This window comes from Apostichopus japonicus, chromosome 9, assembly GCF_037975245.1.
Source record: "Apostichopus japonicus isolate 1M-3 chromosome 9, ASM3797524v1, whole genome shotgun sequence".
Taxonomy (NCBI): Eukaryota; Metazoa; Echinodermata; class Holothuroidea; order Aspidochirotida; family Stichopodidae; genus Apostichopus; species Apostichopus japonicus.
The window spans coordinates 25,766,671-25,792,544 of NC_092569.1; the positions used below are offsets into that span (position 1 = coordinate 25,766,671).

Sequence of the window (25,874 nt, forward strand, 5' to 3'; positions counted from 1 at the left end):
TTAATACTACTACTTTCTATTATGCAGGCCCAGGGTTCGCATTAGCCACGAGATTGCGCGATTCGCGCAATTTGATCGCATCTGGAATAAACGATTAGTAAAAAGACACTTGCGATTACTATTTTTTAGTTATCCCGTCTATAATCCATAAACATCGCGTAAAATTCTTAGTCAGCCTTTCCTTCTTTGAAATAAACGAATGAATAAATAATAATTTCTTCCATATTGTAGCCTAACACCACACTAAGTCAATGAGAAATCTAGCTAAGCCTAACCATTTTTTTTTTTAAATCACACTTTGCTTAGGATTCGGGTAATAAATTAGGAACCGGGTAGTATCGCGTCGGGCGGGTACCCGGGTACCCGGATAACCCGTGCAAACACTAATTTATATATATTAAGTAACTATATGTATAGCTAAATTCTTTATGAACTGTGACATTGTTATCCTGTCTAGTTATTACTCCTTAAAGTATCTGTATCATTCTGCTCATTCAACTTGTATGATATATTTCTTCTTTTACCAAGGAGTCTTCTACTCCGTTAAGCCAATTCAGGCTTTATAGAAGACTTCCTTTCACATTGTAATTTGTTTGTGATAAAACAAATAAATAAATAAACAAACTTGACCATTCTGTATGGCATTTTGAGATGGGATCCTGGATGAATTATTTGCTGAAGCTTCTTTAACTTGGGGTGGAGGGGGGCATAGACCATTCCATCAAAAGGCAGAAGAAGGCCGAATTGGCAAGATGACCTTATGACTCTGTTTCTTATGTTAAAAATATTGTTATCAGTTTTATAATCATGTAACATGTAGTATCGGCCCAGCAATTTGCACAATCACTTGGTAGAACGTCAGTTCTTGCCATTTCCAACCATTCACTGTTGGATCAAATTTATCCCTTCATTAAATCACCTTATATGCATTTAACATTTATTGGTAGACTTTACTTTCACCCACAAATAGCTTACCAGGATATAGTCGACAGCGTCACATACGTGGTGGAGATTATTATCTCGGTGGACGAAGAGGCTGGCTGCTCTGTGGTTCAAATGACCCCTGAGGACAAACCCCAGATTCACACAACGACCTATAACCCCTACCAGGGGATACCAACCACGGACGAATACCTACTCGCCAAGCAGTGTCTCAATGTGAATACAACAGGATTTCACTCGCCTCCCCCGACACCCATTGAATGGAAAGATTTTAACATCACCGTTTCATTTACGGGTAAGGATTTTTACCTCTAGAAAATTATAACCCACACATATTTCTAGCTTTGAAACTGTGTAGTGAGTTAACAGATCTTTTCAATATTTAAGATTTTTTTTAATATCAGAACAACATTTTGTTAACCAACTTTTCTAGATTTGTGTAATTTGGGAATGAAAGTCAGCAAGAAGTTCTTTTCAAAGGTTTGTATGCAAATGTAGTTGTTTTTTGGGGGTTTTTTTTGGGTAGATGCATCGACAGTCGTCCTGTTCTCAGTTTGTTTGCATAATTTGTACAAACATAGAGTTTTGTAGAACATTTTTACTTTGTCAATGCTTGTTCCGAGTTCCCTTGTCTCATTTTTTTGCAGGTGTTATCAGCAATTACATATTGGTAAATCAGGTCTTTGTGTCAAACCTCATCACGAACATCACTCAAGTGTCAAAGCGGCCTCGTGAACAACTCACTAATGTTACAGGTTTGTGGACTGAATATCACAGGTTGCACTGACATGACAGTCTAAGGGGGGAGGGGGGGGGGGGGCTGGGGGGAGTCTTTGCTGCTGAAAAACAAAGCTTTTTATTGGGTCATTATGAAGCTCTCATTCTGGGCAGGGTGGGTTGTAATGGGAGGGGGGAGGGAGAGTTGATCGGGGGGGGAGGGTTAGACATGAGTCAGACCAATTTTCAGTGTTTATGAAATTTGTTTGGGTAACAGGGTGGCCATGATCAATAGAGTACTGTGTCATGCTGGTGTGAAGCTCTTAGCACCCTGTGATGCTAGTGTGATGCTCTTAGTACTATGTGATGCTGGTGTGAAGCTCTTAGTACTATGTGATGCTAGTGTGATGCTCATAGTACTATGTAATGTTGGTGTGAAGCTCTTAGCACTCTGTGATGCTAGTGTGATGCTCTGGTACTATGTGATGCTAGTGTGGTGCTCTTAGCACTCTGTGATGCTAGTGTGAAGCTCTTAGTACTATGTGATGCTAGTGTGAAGCTCTTGGTACTCTGTGAAGCTAGTGTGATGCTATTAGTGCTATGTGATCCTAGTGTGATGTTATTAGTACTGTGTTATGCTATTGTGATGCTGATAGTACTATGTGATGCTGGTGTGAAGCACTTAGCACTATGTGATGCTGGTGTGAAGCACTTAGCACTATAATGCTAGTGTGATGCTCTTAGTACTCTGTACTTAGTACTGTGATGCTAGCTCTTAACCAATTGTTATAGCTCTACACTATTTATACCAGAACCAACAAAATACTTAACGTATCATTTAGTTTTATTTCTTAGACTATCATAAGTACAGCTTCAGGGACATGTTCTACTCCAGGTGTACTGGTGTATCATATATCGCTCTTTCATAATAAACCTTTGAAATTGATTGTCAGGAAACCAAGAGCTAGCAACCCTAAGGTGAAGGATATTGTATTCATAGAGCCTTATCTTTTTGTCTTCAAAAGAGAGCATGGCAGGCATGACAAGGTGGTGGGTGGTTCAGGTAGGACAACAGGCCCAGGGTCTGAGGTCTATTTGGGCGGGGTTGGGTATGTGTTAGAATGGATTGGGTCAGGGCACTCACCTACGAGAAACATTCTTGACACGCCCATGAATTTAAGAAGACTTTAAAATAGGATCACTATGACATAATTGGCTCTGCCACCCAACCCGGCTCACGATGGTTAATAATGGTAACAGCTGGCAGATTTTAAACATTGCCTTAAGTTGGTTCTTTCAGTTTAATACTTCACTATATCAATGCATTCTCATCTCTTTCCGATACAGCATCTCTGGAATATGAAGTTAAGCTTCCTTGGGTTGGACTGTCAGCTATCCCCACCTTCTCCAACTATGGTCAGTCCTTAAAGCATGAAAAAATCGACCATCACCTTCGAATCCAACTCCCACATGCCATCAGCTATGGAATGAAGGTGGTCGTGACATTCCAGGAAATATCAAACAAGGTGAAGATGACATTCCAGAATGACACGCCCTGGTGGTCCGTGAGTGGTAACATGGTGACCCTGACCTCTGGCTTCATGATCAATGAAACCCACGACGAATACGGACTGGTCACCATGGATTCCATGATGGAGTATAAGAGTAGAGCCCTGCGGCCCTCGATAAGGACTGCCTTCTACAACAGCGAGGATGTTGCGGAAGAGGGTCTCGTCAATTTCTTCGAGGTGGAAATTCCTCCGGTCTTCTGCATGGACGATGACGCAAAGGATACTTTCTCCGTGGTATTTTCCTCTCGGGTGCTAACGACCGTTGAGACGGGTGATCAGTTGAGACTACCGATGCAGATAGAAGTGGTCAATGCACCTCGTGGAAGGTACAGTGGGGGCGGTGCACCCAGGCTGACAGTGGTCGACCAACCGTTCATCCCTTTGGTATCTCCAGCCTATCCGTCTCTTCATCCAGACACCGGAGACGACTTTGTATTCAGTTTTAACCTCACACATTTATTGGAGGTACCGATCTTTGACATCTGGATGAACATAACCTGCCCGGATTTACATACCGTGTCCAGCACCCTCATCCTCGGATTTGTGGAACCGATCAACGTCACGACAGACAGCGAGTATGATCTAGCGGTAGTCATGAAATCCTCGTTGCATTTCCATCTCGTCCAGTTGACTCCCGATGTCAATTTCTGCGGCAACCAAACCTTTCACATGTGGGATAACCAAATGTTGACTCACCAGCCGACCTCTTGTTCCATTTACCTTTCCTACCGGAAAGAAGGAAAGGACTTGGTGTTACCCTACGAAGCAGCCAAGATTGAGATGTTTACCTTACCTGGCATCAATTTTGAACTCTACGAGAAGGATCTTCTGATGAACATGTCAATGTACGAGATGGCGATTGGATCTAATGCTACCTTCGTGGTTAACATTACATTCCCTGAAACATCTACTGAGGTATGAACTGCCTAATATACACCCCCTGATATGCCATCAACATTCACACATCATGTAATTTACTGTGACTTATGTCTAGTGCAGGTAGTTAAGTGTAGGTAGTCTAGTGCAGGTAGTCTAGTGCAGGTGCAAGAGTAGTTAAAGTAGGGTCTTCCAGACCCCGAGGAGAGGAGGTTATAGTCTTGTGGTCCTTGGCTAATTAGTGGGTCAGGGGAAATGTAGGATAAAGAATATTATATTCTCATTTTTTTTCATCATATACTGAAGGAAAAGTGGAGACTTCATAAAACAAAATGGGGAGGGAACCGGGGGGGGGGGGGGGGGGGGGCTAGTGACATTATTATCCCTGGGTGCAACCTTGCTATGGTAGCCCCCAGGGGACCACCACCACCTTAGGGCTAGGTAGCTCAATGGATAAAGCACTGTATTTGTTTGGGATAAAGTTACAACCAAACATTACTCTGCCCTTTCAGACACTTTCATTGCTAATTAAGAGGTTTCCTTTTAGTTTCTGTACTCCACTAACCGGTCAGTTGAAAGTGAGATACAGCTATATCTATCCTTGATAAGCTGACATTGGGTACATACAGTGAACATGGTATTGTTGCATGCACTAATGGTTATGATTTATGTTAGGTTTCTGTGAGGTGCAGGAGGGCAATTGAGGGTTGTTCAATCTTGCAGGGAATCTTGAGAGAGATTGTGGAATATGTGACATGGATTTGAGGGGCATCACTATTTGTAAGGGTACTTATCAATGACACTCTGGGCATTCCATGCCAAAAGGAGTATTTGAATGTTTTTCAACAAAAGGTTTCCTTTTCCTAAACTTCATTTTTTGCTGAATTTTTCAATTGTGTGGGGCACCTTTTAATTAGCTTTTTGTATGTTTTAACCAATGGGCACCTTCAGATTAAACCTTTCTTAAGTCTTTTATTACATAAATGGGGGTACTCTTTACTACCAGAAAGGGGCACTTATGATTTAAGAAAAGGGGGCACTTTTTGGAGAAAGTTGACAAGCCTGAAGGGGTGGGGGGGGCACATGCTGCCACTCTAGGAGGGGTGCCTTACTTTTTTGGCATCAAGCTCACTTTTTCAAGTTTCAAGATCTCCCATCCCTAACATTTACAACAATACCTACTTGTTTTGTTGTTTATCTTTTGTACAATTCAGCTTGATGTTACCTTGACCATGCCCAGCCCAGTCTTAGCAGTCTATTCGTCCTTGGTCGTTCATCAGGGATCTAACCTGGCTTTTACCAATGCTACCGAGTATGAAGTTTATCCCAACGATGCAGATATTGGTAAGATGAGAACCTCTTGTCAAGGTGGTGGGTATATCATCAGGGCGTAGTGTATTTGGTATCGTAACCAGGGCTTCTGTAAGGACATCGGGATAACTGGGCTTTTAACAGCAAATATGTTTAAGATCATAAAAGCTTCCCACTATGATGATTTCTGAAAGATAACCGTACAGCAAATTTGGTATCATACAGCAAATGCTATTCTATGCAGTCTACAAATTTATGCACACATGTTCAGCAGGGATCTGCATCCCGTTTTTTTTTTTATCAATACCACAGAATATGAAGTCTAACATATTGCTTAAGGGCATTGAAAACTCGCCCCAAACCGTGTGCCGCGCTCTGAAAAAGTTAACTTTCCGTTGCTTGCAAGTGAAGTTTTCTGCTTGTCGCTACAAAATGAAGACAGTAATGAAACGTGATACCTTGTTATCTTTAGCTGGACCTGAGATGTCCATCACTGTAACGTTTGTACAATGTGATGTGGGTATTAACCGCAGCTGTATGTACTGACTGTACACTAGTGTCTAATTACCGAAGTGAGCAAGCTGTGTGCTTATATTCTGGGATCGATGGTGGTGTCTAACACTTCTGTTACACCTCATTCGAAACTAGGTCAGATATACGGCATTAGACATTTCTTTTTGGGCGAGTCTTCACACCCTTTAAGTTATTGGTAAATTGAGTATGTCACATTATCAGGTAATTCAGAAGAGAAATGGATTTTTAAAAAAATACAAAAGTCATTGGAATTATAAGGTGTTAGTTGATTTTCTCATATTATAATGTTACCATGTGTTTATGCAAATTAGCAAACATTGCATTCTGTCTGTGTAATAGGCTAAGTGGTCAGTTTGTCCTAAGCTTTGCTCAGCTGTTCTGATATTTTGGCGATAGGATGGAACATTAAGCACCAATTCAGGGCTCATTCTATGCAATGCACAGATTTCAAATTAAAACAAAAAATTGCTATAATGTGCATTGTTATTTTGCAGATACATGGCCTATCGGGTCGAGAACAGTAGTAAACCTACACTTTGGAACAGTAACCAATGATGCTGACAATGTCGAGAGCTACCAGGGTAAGATATACACCTCATGAATATATTACTCTGACACCCATAGCTATCTGTTTACCTTGAATCTATTGTTATGGCATGAGAATTGAGAATGTACCAGGTGTATTGTGCTGTAGTGAGGAGGGTGTGGCCGTATCTGCATGTAGAGGATACATTTGAAAATGCGGCCTTCACCTGCCTCAGGCATATAGGCTCTCCAGGTAGATTGCGGGAAATTTGAACTGTGCAAGTGACTTTTCCCCGCTCGTTTCCTTTGCTAGGCTTGATGAATTGATTACGTAACACACAGGGTAACGCTCCAGACTAATAACCTTGAAAGGTGAAGAAGTGCATGGGCAGTGGCCAAAAATGAACGGCAGTCTTACTAAAGGGCAGATCTTCAAATGAACATATTTACTTTCTAATTTCTGGAAAGTTTGAAACTTCTCTGTTAGGGTGACTGTCCAAAATTGTGACCAAAGTTGCAGTTTTCAGTAAATTGGTGAAAAAGGATGAAAGAAAAAACACCCTGCCTTCCTACTCCCTTCAAAGTAGCACTGATAGAATTGTATTAGTTGCAGTTTCCTACTTAGTAATTAAGGAAAAAGTAATATTTCATTCAACACAACCCCTTCCCCCCTCCCCCCTCCCAAAAAAAAATTACCTCCCCTAAATACCTACAAAAATGTGGTAGAAAGAACTGTATCAGTCAGACTTGTTGAAAGTTTAAGAAGAAAGATTTCAAATAAATGTCTCATGTATGTTTTCTATTCTGCAGGGATCATTAGTCTTTTAATTTAACTGACATTGTGTTTAGAGGGTCACAGAAACAGTTGTTAAGGATACAGAACTTATCTTATCTATCATGATGTCCTATTAAAAGAGACAATACAATATCTCCCCTCATTCCCACCCCATGAAAATAGATGTGGTGGGAATAGTTATATTTGCTTGACTTTTTAAAGATCTATTTAGCAACATTTTTTCAGTATAGTAGTACCTAGACAAATATGGCATTTGTTGCTTTCTCTTATTCAGGTGATAGTTTAGTCTTTGAATTTAACTGTGTCTTAAGGGACACTGAAACAGTCGTCAAAGATACAGAACACACGTTAGCTGTCACAGTGTCCTACTCGGGTAGTGAGGACCTTGAACAAGAGACTTCTGTGGTAGTTCTAGAACCAGATGTCCATCTGGACTTTAGACTGACCAATGATAGTATGGAAGGAGACCCTGGTAAGTATTAAGGATTATAAAGTATTTCCCCCTCCCCTCCCTCTCCTCCTCCCTCTCCCCCTCCCCCTCCCTTTCCCTCCCTCCCCTCCCTCTCCCCCTCCCCTCCCTCTCCCCCTCCCCCTCCCTCTCCTCCTCCCTCTTCCCATCCTTCTCCCTCTCCCCTCCCCTCCCCTCCCTCCCCCTCCCTTTCCCTTCCTCTCCCACTCCCCCTCCCTCTCCCCTCCCTTGTCCCCTCCCTCTCCCTCTCCCCCTTGAGATTGCAAATTAAGTAAGAACTGGTACATTACTGGCCAGGTCATTCTAAATTTATTTGGAAGCTACAACAAACAGATTCCACCAATGTCATGTTTAATAACATAAAAACCTAACAACATGAGGTCATCATGATTCAAGGAAGTAATTTATAAGAACACTGTTATGCATAATTTGTTATCTATTCATTGTTGCTGTTTCATTTCTATATATATATATATACATTAATATTCACACTAGATCAGTTACAGATCAGTTAGCAAACTTCTGACTGCTGTGTAGCAAAATGTAGATTAACATGTGCGGATAATCTTATCCAGCAACTAGACTGAGTATTATTGTTCCTATTCGTGTACATAAGAAAACAGTGAAAAATTTAATGTTACTAGCGATATAAACCTATTAATGTTAGCTGATGGTAAGTCAGTACCCTACCTATAGACTGCAGGAAAAAAATAAATGAAACAAAGCAACAAACAAGAAGTATTAAAACTCTGATTTCTCTTTGTTTCTCTGTCCTAGGACTGAGATACATGTCAATTGTTTACTTACTTTCCCCTATCTGAATGGACACTCGATTCATTACCCTATTGGTCGATTAATTTATTGATCTATCAATTGATGGATCGATAGATGGATCAATTGATGATATTCCTATAATTTTAACTCTCATGTATTGCAAACATATGTTTCCTTTGATTTTACAGGTGATGTGTTTCAGTATCATCTTATACTCAACCACACACAACGTACCCAAACCCCTGCCCACCATGTACTCATCCAGTTTCATCTCCCCTATATGGGAGTCTATCAGGACTTTGTCCCTGGCAACGGGTCACAGGTCCCAAGAACAAGTATCCGGGAGGAACTCGGTGTGATTCAAGCCGATTCTGTTCTCCAACTCTACCTGTATAAACTAGATATGGATCAAATCATAACCGGAACATTTCTCATCAAGATTTCTACCAAACTGACAGAGGGTAAGCGTTTGAAATTGTTAAAAACAATTGAAAACAATTGTTAAAAACAATTGAAAACAATTGTTAAAAGCAATTAAAAACAATTGTTAAAAGCAATTGTTAAAAACAATTGTTAAAAACAATTGAAAACAATTGTTAAAACAATTGCATACAATTGTTAAAAACAATTGAAAACAATTGTTAAAAACAATTGAAAACAACTTCAGGAAATTGTTAAAACAATCCTGCATTTGTTTATTGCAAGTCTCACTCATTTTAGTACATGAATGAAACTAACTTGTCAGTTGTATATATATATGAATTCCTTCAAACTTGCATCACAAGTGTGGAAAATTTGTTCTGTTATAATCGACTTGGTAATGCCATCGTCTCAAAACTTTCCAGTCAAAATTTTGCCCGAAGAATGATTATTCAGTTTATTTTAATGCCTTCTAATTCAACTCTGCTACATCAAATAATTCTCGATGCTACAATAAACAGTAGATCTGTAATAATAAATTCCCAGAATGCTCTGTTTAATGATTCTTGGCAGACTGACAAAACACGTGGCAGATTGATGCATCCTGGAAAATTTCTCACAGGCAAGTCACAACTTCAGAGGAAATACTAGATTGGCATTTAATATGCAGTGTTTGTCAGCTTTTAATTGTGTCCTTTAAATAGCATAATATCATATTGTCAAGAGAAATTAAATGATTGAATTAATTTTTTTTACAAACAATGCTATCTTCCCTCATCAGAAATTGTATTAATAATTGATAATCTATATTTACATTTCATCGTCCTGGTTCGGCCAAACTGTGAACGTATGTTGATGACATTATGATGGTGATTTTTGGCTGAGATTAATCAAATTATGTGCTCTTGATAAACTTTCAGCTTTTGGTTCTCTTGCCAAGTTTGTATATTTGTCCAGGAAGAGGAATATCAGTTAACGTCATCAAGAAATATGATGATGCAATATGATGAGAAGGGGAATGTAACACAATGTATTGCAATAGTCAAGTCAAGCTCAAAGAATTATGAAAGGAATGGGGTGGGGATAAGGGGCAGGTAAGGGGGGTGGGGAGTTTATGTACAGCAACTTGAAGTAAGGATAACATGTTATCATTGCTATTGGTTAGTTTATATCTGGAAACTATTCACCAAACAGAATTAGCTTCTTTGATCAACAGAATCAAACACTCCTGAGAAGGGAGGATAGGGAAGGAGTGGGGGGACTTTTTCATTACCTAAAAAGACCTGTCTCAATGCAAATTAAACTTTTCATGGCTACTTGTTACTCATTTGAAGTCCTGAAGAGTTTAGGTGAAATAGTTTACAAAGTAAAAATGTAATTTTGATCCAAAAATGATAAAATTATCTACTGTGCAGACTTCATCCAGTTAACATCATCTTTTACCATCTTTAATTTGCAAGCACTGAAAAGAAACCTTGCGTAAAGCAATATGAAACGTGGAGGTTATTTTAAGGATGAATATTTCTTTCTTAGAGTAAACATGTACATACAAGCATCCGCATTAACATCCTGCCTGTGCATGGATTTTTCCTTAGATATTAGGAGTATGCTATTTCTGGCCACTGCCCATTGAGGAATGAGTTAGGGGTAGCTTTGTCAAGGATAGAATGAAGGGGGCAGGAGGGAGGGAGGGGGGGAAGGAGGTGCTTCCTGGCAGCCCACTTAATACTCCACTTTCATTAATTAAATGGTAATTTTTTTTTTTAATTTTGGTAATGGCTGTATTGTTTTGACTTTTTTCAACTAGGTATTGCACTTTTGGCCACAGCTAATTATACTGTAGAGAGCTTTTATCGATGGGGTCGCTCCTACCCGTATAACACCGTCAGCCAAAATGTGATCAACATCAGGAATGCGACATTGTACTTCCTGGGTACCTCCCAACCTCAGACGAGAAACGAAAACGTTACAATCCACGAGCAAGTCTCCTACAAGCTTTACATTCCGTTACCCCCGATCGCCACGAACCTTACCCTCTTGTTGGACCTCCCACAGAGGGAAGCGACCATGAAGAAATGGGAGGTGGAGAAGCTAAGATCTCAAACCCCGAAGAGACCTCCCATAGAGCAAACTTTCTACGATCAGGGCTGCTACAGGGTATTCACCAGTCAAGAGTGCCACTGTCATGAAGGAAACCAAAACGATACTCTGACCGTGAACATCGACAGCGACGAAGAGAGCTGTCGGGACGTAACGATGGAAAATTGTACTACCATCGTCAACGAGACTGCATCTCTGATCCGCAGAAACAACACGGTCGACGATTGCGTCTCTGCAAACGTCTCGCTGACAGAGAACTGTACCGAGATCGGCAACTGCTCCTCGACAAATGCAAGCGACCCCATTGACGGTAATTCTAGTTGCAACGTCTCGCGAAATGACACAGCTGTAGATCACGAAGAAGTCTGTGACTTTTCTTCATCGCAGAGGGAGCGCTGTGAGTCGACTGTTCTTCAAAGTTGTGAAAATAACTCTGTGGCAGCTCAAAAATGGCCTTTTGCGGCACAGAAACTCACCCGAAGGTGTCAAAACATTTCCTACTTTGAGGCTACCACGGCTGATGGTGACAATATGACCACCGTCAGCCTTCTGAATACAACGAGCCGGGGGATGTCGAACTACACAGGACCGACGGGACATTACGGTATGAATTTTACAAGTGTCACAGTGGACTCCACCACACCTTATCTACCTGAATTTTCAACCAACCCTACAGTGAATATTTCCTCTGAAACTCTCATCAATGCATCCTTGGACCGCCCGTGGGAAGTTTGCAATGAATTCTGGGAAGTTGATTGCCGTCAGTTTTCGTCCGATTTTTGTCGTTCTTTCGAGATGAGAAATTGTTCGGAAGATTTATTTCAAGAAGACAATTCAACCATCGAGCAGCCGGTTCATTTCACAAGGACATGTTTCTGTAAAGATCTGCCTACGCAACAACCAGGTAAATTTGATGTTTATTCAAATCTCATCTACTCTTCCTGTTATTGCGCAATGTGTCGATAAAAGGTGTCTTCGGTCTTTCCTTGAATAGGGAACACTTCCTGATAAAACTAAAAAGAAAAATATCAAATTAGATAATCTGGCATTTTCTTACTCTCTTTCCTGTTTCATTAAGTTGATTTAAGGTTTTAATTACTGCAGTCTGTTTAGGTAAACTCTCGCTTGATGTAAACATGTGTGTATGTACAAAGATTAATGATAACATAAAAATATCAGGAACAGGATTCGCGTGTGTTGGATAGTTTGCAGCGTTGTTTGGCCAGCTGTCAGTTGAACTGTTTGTAGCAGTATGTTATCTCTCAATTTTGTAACTATCATAGCAAAATGTACAAGACGTTCATAGGCTTTAAAATTTATTTTGGGCCTTTAATAAATTGATAATTGCAAAATTCAACGTAGGAAAAATGTTGTGCTCAATTTTCAATGAAAATGTACAATATTACAGGTTACAGTAATTCTTTAATTACGCAAAAAACGAGAATGGGATGTTTGGATCATATTGGTGTGGCAATCCTACCGGCATCAGACGCCATAAAATTACTCAACTGCCTTGCTACGTTATCTTGCTATGTTGCCCCAGATGATCCCTAACTAATATGAGAGCCAATCAAATAATTATCAAATTTGTGACTTCATGGGAAGATTCAGACGGAGTTCACCTCCAATACATTAGTTTACATGTTGTGCTACGTGAGAAGTGTTAAGGGTTACCTTCTTCATATACCTCATGACTGTTTATTTTGCAAGTGTGGGGGTGGAGCAAGGGAGGAGGTAAGGGGGGTGGAGTAAGAGTATACATTAGTAATACCCTGCAAAATAATCTAATCTACTTTCTTAGGAAAAGCAAAAGTTTTATTTTGCATATTTCGGACATAAAGAACTCTTTAAGGAACATCCCATTCAACTTTTTTGTGTAAAATAAGCATTTTTTTGATATATGTTAAAGTAGTGATGTGTCCATTTTTTCCCCCACAAAAAACCTGTAAACAAAAAAATATATTTAAGATGAAACATTTCTATGACAATAAATGGAAGATGGCATAATTTTATAGTTTGCTACATAACATAATAGCATTGCAGATTTGTACTTCCCTTAAATTTAAAGTAATGAAGACCTGCATTGTACAATCATAGATCTCGCCTTTATAAAAGTAGGAACTTCTAAACCATATCGGAACACCAGATTGATGTGGTAAGATATAGACCGTACAAGAATTTATACTGCCAGCTATTTCCAAGTTCATTCCAGGATACCTTCCCTCCTCCGCAGCTTACACTTGGCTGTATTTGCTTGGTGAGTCAGGAATGCATTTAAACAGTCATGTACATTTAATAATTCCAAAAATGGACGGTCAGGTTATTAGGTCTCTTAGAATTGGTCTCTGGTACAGCTAGAGATGTGCCGGGTTTACATTACTGATCAATACACACACTCTTTGTTCAACATTAAAAGCAGGGTCAATTGATTTTGAACCACAGCACGTAAATGCTTGGTATCAGACCCCTCCCTCACTTGTAGGATCACCGAACAGGAAGTAAAATATCAAATTTGATCCCTGGTCGTTTGACTATGGGGTCTTAATTCACGTCTATTAATTAGGTCATGGCGGTCGAGTTGAGTCAAGATCAGTGTGGGGTGAGGGCGGGGGGGCGGGGGCTTTACATGAAGATTTCAATTCACTATATGCCTTTATGGTACCTCCTCATAGCTCTGAACATTCAAAGCACATTCAAAATTATATCACAGGAGATATACTATTTGTGAACTCATTTGAACTTAGTCCAGGATAAATTCATTCTCAGTCATTCTTTGATTAATAATGAACAGTTTACAATTCTCATCAATCTTCCTTTTACCTCTCTATACAGAAAGCTGCCCTATTTTCTTTATTCTTCATTTTAAATATCTCAATATTTGTTTCTCCTTCCCAGAATCTCTGTGGACGAGAAGCCCTTACTACATATGTGATAATATGACAGAGGCTGAGTTACTCTGGTCTAGAGATGAGTCTCTTAACGAGGCTGCAGGACTTAACTTTGATATCTGTGAGGAAGAAGAGACTGTCATGCTAGCTGTGGCTGATGTCATCTCTACCGAAATCACTTCAACCAGAGAGGGCGCCGCCTGTCACTTTGTTGGAGGGAATCGCCACGACCCTCTTGACGCAGGTGAGCATCACAGTGGAGAAAAAAAAAGTCATATATTGGAAGCGTTATGACATCCTTGGCAGTTTGCTGATGATTGGGTTCAGCAAGGTCTCTTGGGTGAAGCCTATATATGCTTAAGACCCCCAGTGGTCACAGCCTTATACCCTTCAGACCCCTAGTGGTCATAGCCTTATACGCTTAAGACCCCCCAGTGGTCATAGCCACATACGCTTAAGACCCCTAGTAGTCATAGCCTTATACGCTTAAGATCCCCTAGTGGTCATAGCCCCTGTAACACAAAACAAGATTTAAAAAGCTACTCAAGAGGTGAGAAGAAGGGGGTAACCATATAAGGCAATGAACAAGTCATACCCAAAGGAGGTTTTGATAGCATAAATAATGCATGTGATATTACAGATATAAGGGTCCCTAGTGGGTAAGGTCCCCTTGAGGTACTTCTAGGGGAAGGGGGCAAGGAGAAGAATGCCAATTGGATCTATTAGTGCAACTTTTGAGGACACCCTCTTTGAATGTTATCTATGAGAAGTTAATCTCTCAACCCAACCCAGATGACATGTCTCTGTTAGCTGTTAATTTCACTTTGTTGTCTTGTGGCAGCCTCAACTTCTGCTTAATTTAAAACAAAAATTCAACCTTCACATTCAGTTATCAGAGTCTGCTCTCTTTGAATATTTTAACATGTTTTCTTTTCTCCAGGTGTAACATTCTATGCTGCGTACCTCCCGGCAAACGACACTGACATTGGGGATTCAGTCTCGGCGATCGTTACCATGGTAATCCTAGACGATCCGTCTCTCTCACGTGGGGACCTTCTCGAGCTGAACAGCACATCGATTTTCTCCTATGTGACGATGCTAAATCCACCCAGCTCAATTTTCAGAGAGAATTGTACCTGTTCTCGTTCACTCAGAGACTTCTACGATCCGGACTCGTCCATCAACTGTTCTTGTGAAACGATGAATCTGCATTACATAAACCAGAGCGATTGTAATTTCACAAGCTCTTATCAAGACGAAGACACAGATTACCCTCTGGAAATGTCTTGCGGATGCATCAACTATTGCCGAGGGAATGTCTCATATTTTGAGAATCCTTTGATGACGTTCGACGTACGACTGTTCAGTCCGAATTCATGCGACTGTGAGTTAGTAGTGAACGACACACTTCTGCAGCAGGAACCTTCTCTGTTAGACCACGTTGTATCCTGCGGACGTTCCAACCTCCGAAACTATTCCTGTGATGTCGTCAATGTCACCGTCACTCACAGAACTGTAGATATAGAAGGTTACTGCACTTGCGTTATCGATATTCCAGGTCTGGCACAGTGCACTTGTAACTACTCTGCAATTCTAGACGAAATAGAAGCAATGTTTGTCGGTGGAATTTATCATTTTCAAAACTGTACAAATGGTCAGCAACAGGAGGAGGGGGAAGATGAGTATCACTTTAATTTGACTCAAGCAGATTGTTTATGTTTACAATCTGGCAAACCAAACTCTACTCTACCGACTACAGAAACAACTCCAATAATAATCAAACCTACAACATCATCTCTGTCAAATTTCAGCCATGAAAATTTGACTTTGATAAATGCCCAGCATGACGAATCCATCGCTCATTCCTGCTCTTGTAAAATATCGTGTATCGTCAACATCGAAGAAGAGAGTTTAGCCTACCGTAGATCCCAGCCATTTGATTACCACTCGATAAGCTACACCGATAACTTTTGCGAATGCGAGAGGCGTTACACTGTTGATCGTAATATTTCTGAATTTATCGAGTGGATGCAGACAACCGTTGTTGACAATGCAGCAGCTGTCAATATGACCGTGAGGAATGCTTCCTCCGCAAATCTAACATCAGCCTCTAACTTCAGCAGAGCTATCGTGACTGAACCAGATTACCTTCTAGACTGCTACTGTTTCAACATTTCACGAACCTTGAAGGACATACCGGGAACCTTATGCGCGGAGCTCGAGTCGGTGGAGTACTTTGAGAGCGAGTGTTTTGTGCCGCCTGACAACCAGACTCAGTTTATCATAGACCATTGGGACTACAATGCCACCAATATCGACCAGATGGCTACCTCCATAAGCCACGGGGTGGTCGTAGTCGAGCCTGAGCTGCAGGTCACGTTCACACGGCATCCACTCCCAGAGATCGTCGACAGGATCGACCAGGTCTCATTCGACTTTGAGGTCTCTCACACAGCTGGCTCAGATTCTCCCGCGTTTAATGTCTACTTACAGCTCGACGCCATAAACTTCACAAGGAACTCGGCTTCGGGAGAGCTTTTGCCGTCGTCCATATATTCCGATCAGCATTGTACATCTGGGAATCTGTGTAAGGCAAAATATTGGAATGGAAGAGGTTTATTCCATCTCCCCTTTCTTCCAGTGGAACCTCCCGGTGTCGTCTTCTCTGGGACTTTCAATCTGTCGGTAGGCAACCAGATCGATTTCGTGGCCGACAGTCTACTCACGGGAAGATCCATCGTCATCTACGACAGCTGCATCGTCGACTTCGTCGGCCGCGGTTACGGACCGATCAACGCATCCGATACCGTCCGAGTAGATGCTCCGACCGTATCGGCCGGTTTGGACTTTTGCACCGCATATGCTCACCTTTTCTATGCATCCAGCGCGGACGAGATCCCCCAAGTATTTTCCGTGGGTGACTACGTGAGGGTCAAGGCCTCACTCTGGGTGCCAGAGGTGACCCTTCATCTCACAAACATGACCATTACATCAGATATGGCGAATGTCACCATCATAAACGGCGAAGTGTTTCTGACAGATCAGATCTGGAATCGAAACGACACAGACTCCATATACCAAGAGATATCCTACAGTGACACGGAGGGTTTCCTGTACTACGGTCTGGTATACTCTCAGGCTAAGTTTCAAGATGGTGGTGTCACCATCGTACCAGGTAAAATATTTACTGAAATGAAAAAATCTATGACTCATTTAATTATTCTGTCAAATGGTAACATGTGATTTGGTCGTCTTCACTTGCTTAATCCTCCCAGAATTTGACTGTAGGGTTTTCCTTGGCAGTTTTTTTCAGCAACCACCCCCCCCCTCCCCCATCCCTTTTGAAAATCTGTACTTATGAAAGCTTGTACTGTATGCAAGCATCCATAACTATACAACAATGCAATGGGTATGCAAATGAGCATAAAATTGATGATGCATACCACTCCATGTGTCAATGCATTAAACATTTAAGACTGATGTGTCATTATAAGATCTGTAAATATGGAATTGAGCTATCAGGTCAGCAAAGATAATTAAGAGTAGTGTAGCTTTCTCCTATAATGTGTCCTATTTTGGCTCAGGCATCAACCTTAAATAATAAACATATATAGAATTATAAATAAATTCAAACGAATAACAGAAAATTGACTAGGTAATTGTTAAGTCTTATTTCTTATTTTCAAATTGAAATAATATATTCTTACAACATCCAAGCATCACTGAACGCAATCTGTCATGAATTAACCAAAGTCTAGATAATGAACAACCATTAAACTTTGTTGATCAGGGATTGTTTTCTCAATGATGAAAAAGTATATATTACAGTGTGTATTCTTAATTATAATAACATTTATTTGTTTACCATCGATTTTAATCGTTTTCTACAGACCAATTAAGCAGAATTTTCAGCATTTTATTTCATATAGTGCATTTGTTTATTTTTGTTGGGGGGGGGGGTTTGTTTTTTGCTTTTGGCTCTGACAGGTGTCGTCATCAATGAAGCGGATAACATCGCAGATGAAGACGATAACCTTGAGATGACTCTCACTTTCAGAGCAAATGACGTCTCCTCCTGGTTTCAGGGAGAAGAGATCAATTTTGTCATCTCAGCTTCTTACCTCAGCGATTATCCTGGCGAACTAGTCACGCTCCAGGACGACACAGTGACCCTCACCATGGTGGAACCCTATCTAAACTTGAGGGTGGAGGTAAAAATATACAAGAAATGTTAAATAATCTATAAGAAACAATGACTATCCTGGCGAACTAGTCACACTCTAGGTCGACACAGTGACCCTCACCATGGTGGAACCCTATCTAAACTTGAGGGTGGAGGTAAAAATATACAAGAAATGTTAAATAATCTATAAGAAACAATGACTATCCTGGCGAACTAGTCACACTCTAGGTCGACACAGTGACCCTCACCATGGTGGAACCCTATCTAAACTTGAGGGTGGAGGTAAAAATATACAAGAAATGTTAAATAATCTATAAGAAACAATGACTATCCTGGCGAACTAGTCACACTCTAGGTCGACACAGTGACCCTCACCATGGTGGAACCCTATCTAAACTTGAGGGTGGAGGTAAAAATATACAAGAAATGTTAAATAATCTATAAGAAACAATGACTATCCTGGCGAACTAGTCACACTCTAGGTCGACACAGTGACCCTCACCATGGTGGAACCCTATCTAAACTTGAGGGTGGAGGTAAAAATATACAAGAAATGTTAAATAATCTATAAGAAACAATGACTATCCTGGCGAACTAGTCACACTCTAGGTCGACACAGTGACCCTCACCATGGTGGAACCCTATCTAAACTTGAGGGTGGAGGTAAAAATATACAAGAAATGTTAAATAATCTATAAGAAACAATGACTTCATCTGCATATATGTCTTGTTTTTTTTTGCTTTTTTTTTTTAGCATCGTTTAGTATGGGTGTTATTTATATTGTTGCTTTTGGCTTCTACATTTTTTGCCTTATTGGTTCTATATATTTAATATTTTGGTTTTTGTTACGCACTTTGAGCAGCTTTGCTGATTATGCGCTTTATAAATATTACTTGTTGCAACAATCGAATTGTACGTGATCGTAACACCACTCGTTGTGTAAACAGTAATGAAAGCAGGCATTTCCATTTGTTTAATGAAGATCATTGATAGCATCTAATCATAAAATATCATATGAATGCATTAGTTAATGAAAATCGTTGATAGCATCCAATTCTAAAATATCGTTAGAATGCATTAGTTAATGAAAATCATTGATAGCATATCCCATTATAAAATGAAGGTACAGTATTAAAGCTTGTCTTGTCAAGAGTTAGATAAAGTAATGAAGCTATGGTTTAAATTTCATTTTTAAGCATCTGACTTGCTCTCTTGGATATTGTGACTGGATTATTGGTGTGAGTGACAATAATTACAAAACGGACTCATTTATATTAATGCTGGCTAAATTATGTGGATTGTCAGAACAGTCTGGACATTTGTCCGCTATGATGAACATCTGGTAAAATTTTGAGTAAAATTGCCAGAAAAACAGTAGCCAAACTCAGAAAGTTGCATTATTCGTACTGTCATACAATTTTAGGTTAAAAACTTCGGGGAATTAACGAATATGCTTGCTTGCTTCCACCTCCCCCACCCGGACAACCCCCCCCCTCTCCCCCAAACAAGATGAAATGCTGGTGTACACCCCTGGGAAGTGTTTCCGAAGGCCACCTGATCTTTGAGCACTTGACCTTTGAACATCCTAGGCACTTGCCTCATCTGCCTTTAAAATGGATATGTCCGATACTATACTCCCACGGATATGTAGAATTGTTTGTTGCAATTGTCCGTGTTCTTATCAGAAATTATGACAGTGTGGTGTACAGCTCATAGGATTGCACAATAAGATCTACTTACAACATTCCCAACATCAGACAGCCCTTTCTTTCTTCATCTCTCTCCACTGAGTGACCCACTAGTTCTGGTATCATCAATCAAGTTATATATATCATCATAGGAAATAACCATACCACCACCTCCCCCCTCCCTGCCCCCCCCCCAAACCTCAGTAGAAATGACTCACTCTAGGAAGGAGGTGGGGACAGATTACATGTATAATGATTATTATTTTTAACATGGAGTTGAAAATTTTGTAAATCTGCACTGCAATGTACTCTAAACTTAAAAATTTAGTACAATTAGTCTGTCGATGTAGAATTTGAAGTCTCCGCGCCCCCGCCCCCCTCTCTCCCGCACCATGATAATGCTGTAAATGATAATATCCTTCAGGTAGCTTCCGTTATTCGACTTGACTTGAAACTCTCCTCATAACGTATGCTGATGCCATTTCTGTCAATTCTCAGATCTTGGATCATCAGTTTTTAGCCGATCAAATCACCAGTGATGCTGCCTATACCTGCCAAGCCAATGACTGTTGCGAGTCCACGTCATGTGACATCGGCAAAAGCTGCCGGACGGACGTCGATGATATAGGGGCCTGTTCATCGGTGGAGTAAGTGTTGCATAATTATGGGCTCGGCCAGTGTCCTGCACAGGATTTCAAACTTGGGGCTGATCAATGAAGCGGCGAATTATAAATTACCCTGACTGATCGAGATAAGGTAGGGGGTTGGCATACTCCCAAATTTACTGGTGTGAAAAAAAGAGTAAACTTGGATACTGTAATGTTACATTAATTTAGCAGTGGTTTGCTTATTATCTGCAATTTCTGAGAGAAAAGTGAGTTACTACCAAAGCTTGGTTGCTATCGTTATACAAACTTTTCACCAAGTTAAGGTTGAAAGGTACAAAGTAAAATTTGTATAACGATAGTTATGAAAGATAAAGTTAAAGTCAGAAAAAAAAAAGTTAGTGAGTTTCCTGCGGTTTTGAAGACATTAAATGATCAATGAACATCCTTCTGTCAGATTAAAGGATTGGTTCAGGTGTTTGACATGTCTATTTTGTATGAAAGAGCACAAAAAGACAAAAAGAACAGTGAAGAAACTACCATGATAGCATGCTCTGTTAAGGAGATATGACACTTTGAAGATACCAAAATTTCTTTAAAAACGACTGTTGTAGAAAGACTTACTGTGAGGGTGTGACGTCACATCCTCACTTCCTTCACATTTGTGAATATATTTCTTTAAAAATTATTTACATTTGTTAACACATTTGAAAATAATGTATTAAAAAATTCTTCAGATGTGTAATCCCAATTCCCTCCTTTGACAAATATGAGATCTCCTGACATATCTTTTGGTTGAAAGTCATGACATCTCACAAAATATTTAGAGAAAAAAACAAAGACATCACAGCTAGTCAGATTTCAGCAGTTTCTACACAATCTGATAAAACTTTACCCTTGAATATCTCTTTAACCAAAAAAGATATTTTGAACAGTTTTTTCACCATTGTGCTTCTTTTATTGTCCTCTTTCATATAACATAAACATGTATGACAACTGAACCAATCCTTTAAACAGTTCATTTCACATTACAAGTCTACTGACATCACCACTGCGGTGCAGATATGCAGAACCAATATGTTTTGAAACTATTGAAAGAACAGAACCAAAATCCCAACTCAACAGAAATACCAAAACCACCGAAGAAGCCACTTAACAGCACTGTAAAGCAGCAATTTTGAAATAGGTCAAGAGAATCTGGTTCCTTGTTAGGATTTTATCCTGGTACCTAATGATTGTGGAGTGGACACTAACCATACACCAAACCTTCATCTTCATAGTAATTCCATTGTCAATATTAAAGCAACCTCCATAATTCTGACAACTATAATAACCAGGTTTTGGGAAATATGTTTAATGCATATTTGCTTTGTTTCAAACACAACTCTCAGGCAAATATTTTATATTAATTTATCCTATGATGATCCTTGTTTGTTAACAGATGTCTTTGTTATGCCGGCTTTGTTTCTCACGAGGGAGTTGGTTGCTCGGCGGTGGGTCGGACATCTGGGGATGTCATCACGTTTGGTTTGACTGCGACCCATCATCCAGACTTCACAGGTATGAACTTTGAAGCTTAAAACCCCCCCAAAACACACACATAGTTGACACAGTTTGAAAGAGAAAACAACTGGATCATGCTATGGTCTGATGCTTAAAGCAGCATTTTGCATCCTTTTCTATGAATTTTCTCAACCTCACTGACTCCACGATGCCATAACGACATACATAACTAGCTTATCTATTTGAATCTTACTTCAAATGGTGGCAAAAAAGTCGAAAAATTTACAACTTCAACTTTGTTTTTCTCGAAGATATTTTCCGTTGGGATCCCAATAAACCTCGCCCGTAATATGAACATTTAAACACTACGAACGTCATTGACCAATACGTAATACAATACCATGCTTGATCTGTGTACAGTCTATATGGCAGTTGTACCAGGGAGTTCCATAACAACTCCCTAGTTGTACCAACGCAAAGTCAAAGTCTGCATCTCTGATTGGTTGAATTCAAACTAGTGGGTTTGGGGGAACTGTATGTAATTAATTTTAAATGTGGAATTTGTCGGTGGACACTTTTCTCATTATCTTCAAATGTCCTTAATTACTCGCCGATTAATGTTGTTGGCAGGGAAAAACTTGGCTTATATCCTAGTTTGCTGTTTTGTGATTGATATACGTAAAAAAAATTATGGATATGTCAAAAGAGTGGAAAACGGCGACCAAACGTACAATGCTGCTTTAAGTTATAAGATACTTATTTCTGTTTCTTCAAAGAAATTTGGCCGTTATTGACCACTTGGCAACCCTTAAAAACTGGCCTGGGGATTTTGTGCATTTTGTCAGTGGCAAACACCTGAAATTAAACAACATACTTGCCCTAGAAATTTGGAGATAATTAAATTGATAATTATGGTATTATTAAATTCTTATCTTTTAGTGCTCATTTAACAGATTGCTTCCTTAACACAGTTTGCATATATAACATAGTGAAAAGGAATAACCATGGTTTTGATCAAATGGCACAAGACATCACCATAGTTACAACACTCTTTGTGGCATTTTCTTATAAATATATACATTACTTGCCTAGCATTTATTAAGTTCTGACAAACTGTTCACAAGTGTCCAAACTAATGCATACAGTTGTTATTGACTTTGGTACCATAAAGCAATGCAAACTAAAGCATGCAGGTGTCATTGAATTAGGTACCATAAAGCAATGCAAACTAAAGCATGCAGGTGTCATTGAATTTGCATACCATAAAGCAATGCAAACTAAAGCATGCAGGTGTCATTGAATTAGGTACCATAAAGCAATGCAAACTAAAGCATGCATGTGTCATTGAATTAGGTACCATAAAGCAACGCAAACTAAAGCATGCAGGTGTCATTGAATTAGGTACCATAAAGCAATGCAAACTAAAGCATGCAGGTGTCATTGAATTTGGTACCATAAAGCAACGCAAACTAAAGCATGCAGGTGTCATTCAATTTTGTATCATAAAGCAATGCAAACTAAAGCATGCAGGTGTCATTGAATTTGGTACCATAAAGCAATGCAAACTAAAGCATGCAGGTGTCATTGAATTTGGTACCATGAAGCAACGCAAACTAAAGCATGCAGGTGTCATTGAATTTGGTACCATAAAGCAATGCAAACTAAAGCATGCAGGTGTCATTGCATTTGATACCATAAAGCAATGCAAACTGAAGCATGCAGGTGTCATTGACTACCATAAATCAATGCAAACTAAAGTATGCAGGTGTCATTGAATTAGGTACCATTAAGCAATGCTCCTGAAGGCATCACTCTATAGTCCTATAAAATTCAGGTAAGGCTGGCTTTGATTCCCTTCATTTGTTTCTAACTATGATGTAAGGTTTTGATAATATTTTAACTGGAGATTAACAGCCATCTGACAAGAGCAATCATTATTTTCAAACTATATTAACCAGCTCTAACAATAATCATGTTTCCTTTAAACAGATTGGTCCGCAAACTATAGGATGCCACACAAAAAAGGGGGCTATAAAATAATAACAAAAATTAGGTGATTTGTGGGAATTTTCCATTTGTCTAAAAATTGATCTTCAGTGTTTCAGTGCTTGCTGATGTCCATTTTTTTCATGCGTTTCTGAGCATCATATTCCTAATGTTAGGGATCTGACAGGAAGCGGGCTCAATCCTTATAGAGACTTCTAGCTTGTGGACCAACAGTACAATTAGTTTGCGGACCACTGTCTCAAACCATCTCATAAATACTGCATGTCTCTGCCTCTTCTTCTTTCCCCTCTCTATCCTCTCAGGGAATGCTTTTGACGTTATCATCGTCGTCCATTCCGATCTACCATCGTCCCTCCTTCCCAACGCTCATTTTATCAGTCATCCATTCGCCCCTGACTATATCAGCACTCTCTCCATGCCGTCATTAACGCAACCCTCCGACCGATCCTTCATGCTCTACATCCAACGCTTTAACCACCTCCAGTCGTGCGAACGGTTCGCCGTTCCTTTCAGAATAGATCCGTCTATACTACTCAGAGCCGGGGACTCCTGGTCAGCCAACGTAAGACTTCACCAGCAGAGAAAATGCAGGTCGACGAAAAGTGTGATTTGTCGAGCTGGAATTAGTATAGGGAGAAATTTATGATCATCTTAACTATAAAGTGGCAATAATGTGAGATATAGCAAAGAAAAATTACACGGTCTGATCAGGTAGAGTGGTCAAATAATATGTATTAAAGACAGTTACATTAACTACAGAGTTACAAAAATTTCAACCAAAAAATTTACAAATTAAAATAAAATTAAAAAAAATAAAAAGTACAGAGTTTAAGAAAGGTGACACATTGATCTAAATTCCAGTTTCATAGCTGCTGCTTCTGTTGTTAAGAGGTAAAATATTGCCCTTTTAATACTCACTTAATGTGGTATGATTTGCATTTCATGATAATCTGTGATGTCATACATAGACTGATTTTCGTTCTTTCTTTAACCACGAGATGGGTCACATAACCTTTGAAAATAGTTTGCCTGTTTGATGGGATGTCATGTTATGTTGGTCATTTAAGATCAAGTGACTTCATCAAAAGTAAACTAGGATAATTTGTAATTGTAGGGGTGGAGCATCCCAATCCCAGGGATAAATTTTTGCGATAGATGTATGGCAGTTTTCTTTACAAACTGTACCAGATGATATTATCAGAAAAAAATAAAAAACTTTCAAATTGCTACATAACATATATGCATAATAAATAATTTCCATCAATTGTATTTGTGAAAAACATAAACTCTTGCCGTGTATGATCAAATCGACAGACATTTTACGACCAGTGCAAATTACAGCTTTAAGACATGGTGCGAAAGCTATTAGGTCAAGTGCTGCTATTATTTGACACATGCTGGCTGCAGGACCAATAGTCAAGTAGTATTTCAATTTGCAAGGCTTTATCTTATCATGCACTGTTTGCCATAGACCAGTGCAAATTACAGCTTTAAGACATGGTGCGAAAGCTATTAGGTCAAGTGCTGCTATTATTTGACACATGCTGGCTGCAGGACCAATAGTCAAGTAGTATTTCAATTTGCAAGGCTTTATCTTATCATGCACTGTTTGCCATAGAGGTGACTGTAATTTACATGAATTATTAGATTAATTTTATGAATAATGCTGTCTAGGTCACATGTTATAGGGTAATATTACTGTTATTATATAATATTATTTATAGCTTCCTCAGTTTCAATCCATGCATTCTTCCTCTCTAGGCTTCCCTGACCTACTACTCGGCAAAGCCCTACGGCATCAAAACCGAAAGCAACACCAATTCCAGATTTTATGAGTTTGATGGTGACAACAACTTTCTCTTCCATGCACCAACTCCCAGTGCTGAATTCTACATGATGCCAACTTCAGGAAGGTCATCCAAGATAGATTTCAGGTGATGGTCATTAAAATCTGGCCGGTATCC

General features: G+C 39.6%; 1 protein-coding gene across 4 annotated transcripts in view; it reads left to right on the forward strand.

Moving 5' to 3' along the window:
* The window catches only part of LOC139973512 (uncharacterized), a 62,830-nt gene that overhangs the window by 11,125 nt on the left and 25,831 nt on the right, over positions 1-25,874 (forward strand). For all 4 annotated transcript variants that reach the window (XM_071980244.1, XM_071980245.1, XM_071980242.1 and 1 more), the window contains exons 9-23: positions 971-1,237; positions 1,590-1,697; positions 3,007-4,145; positions 5,321-5,450; positions 6,446-6,532; positions 7,547-7,744; positions 8,704-8,976; positions 10,743-11,939; positions 13,931-14,167; positions 14,864-17,098; positions 17,911-18,134; positions 20,294-20,442; positions 21,842-21,960; positions 24,213-24,472; positions 25,672-25,844. In XM_071980244.1, coding sequence (XP_071836345.1) covers positions 971-1,237; positions 1,590-1,697; positions 3,007-4,145; positions 5,321-5,450; positions 6,446-6,532; positions 7,547-7,744; positions 8,704-8,976; positions 10,743-11,939; positions 13,931-14,167; positions 14,864-17,098; positions 17,911-18,134; positions 20,294-20,442; positions 21,842-21,960; positions 24,213-24,472; positions 25,672-25,844 — 6,796 coding nt within the window. The remainder of the gene's footprint in view (positions 1-970; positions 1,238-1,589; positions 1,698-3,006; positions 4,146-5,320; positions 5,451-6,445; positions 6,533-7,546; positions 7,745-8,703; positions 8,977-10,742; positions 11,940-13,930; positions 14,168-14,863; positions 17,099-17,910; positions 18,135-20,293; positions 20,443-21,841; positions 21,961-24,212; positions 24,473-25,671; positions 25,845-25,874) is intronic.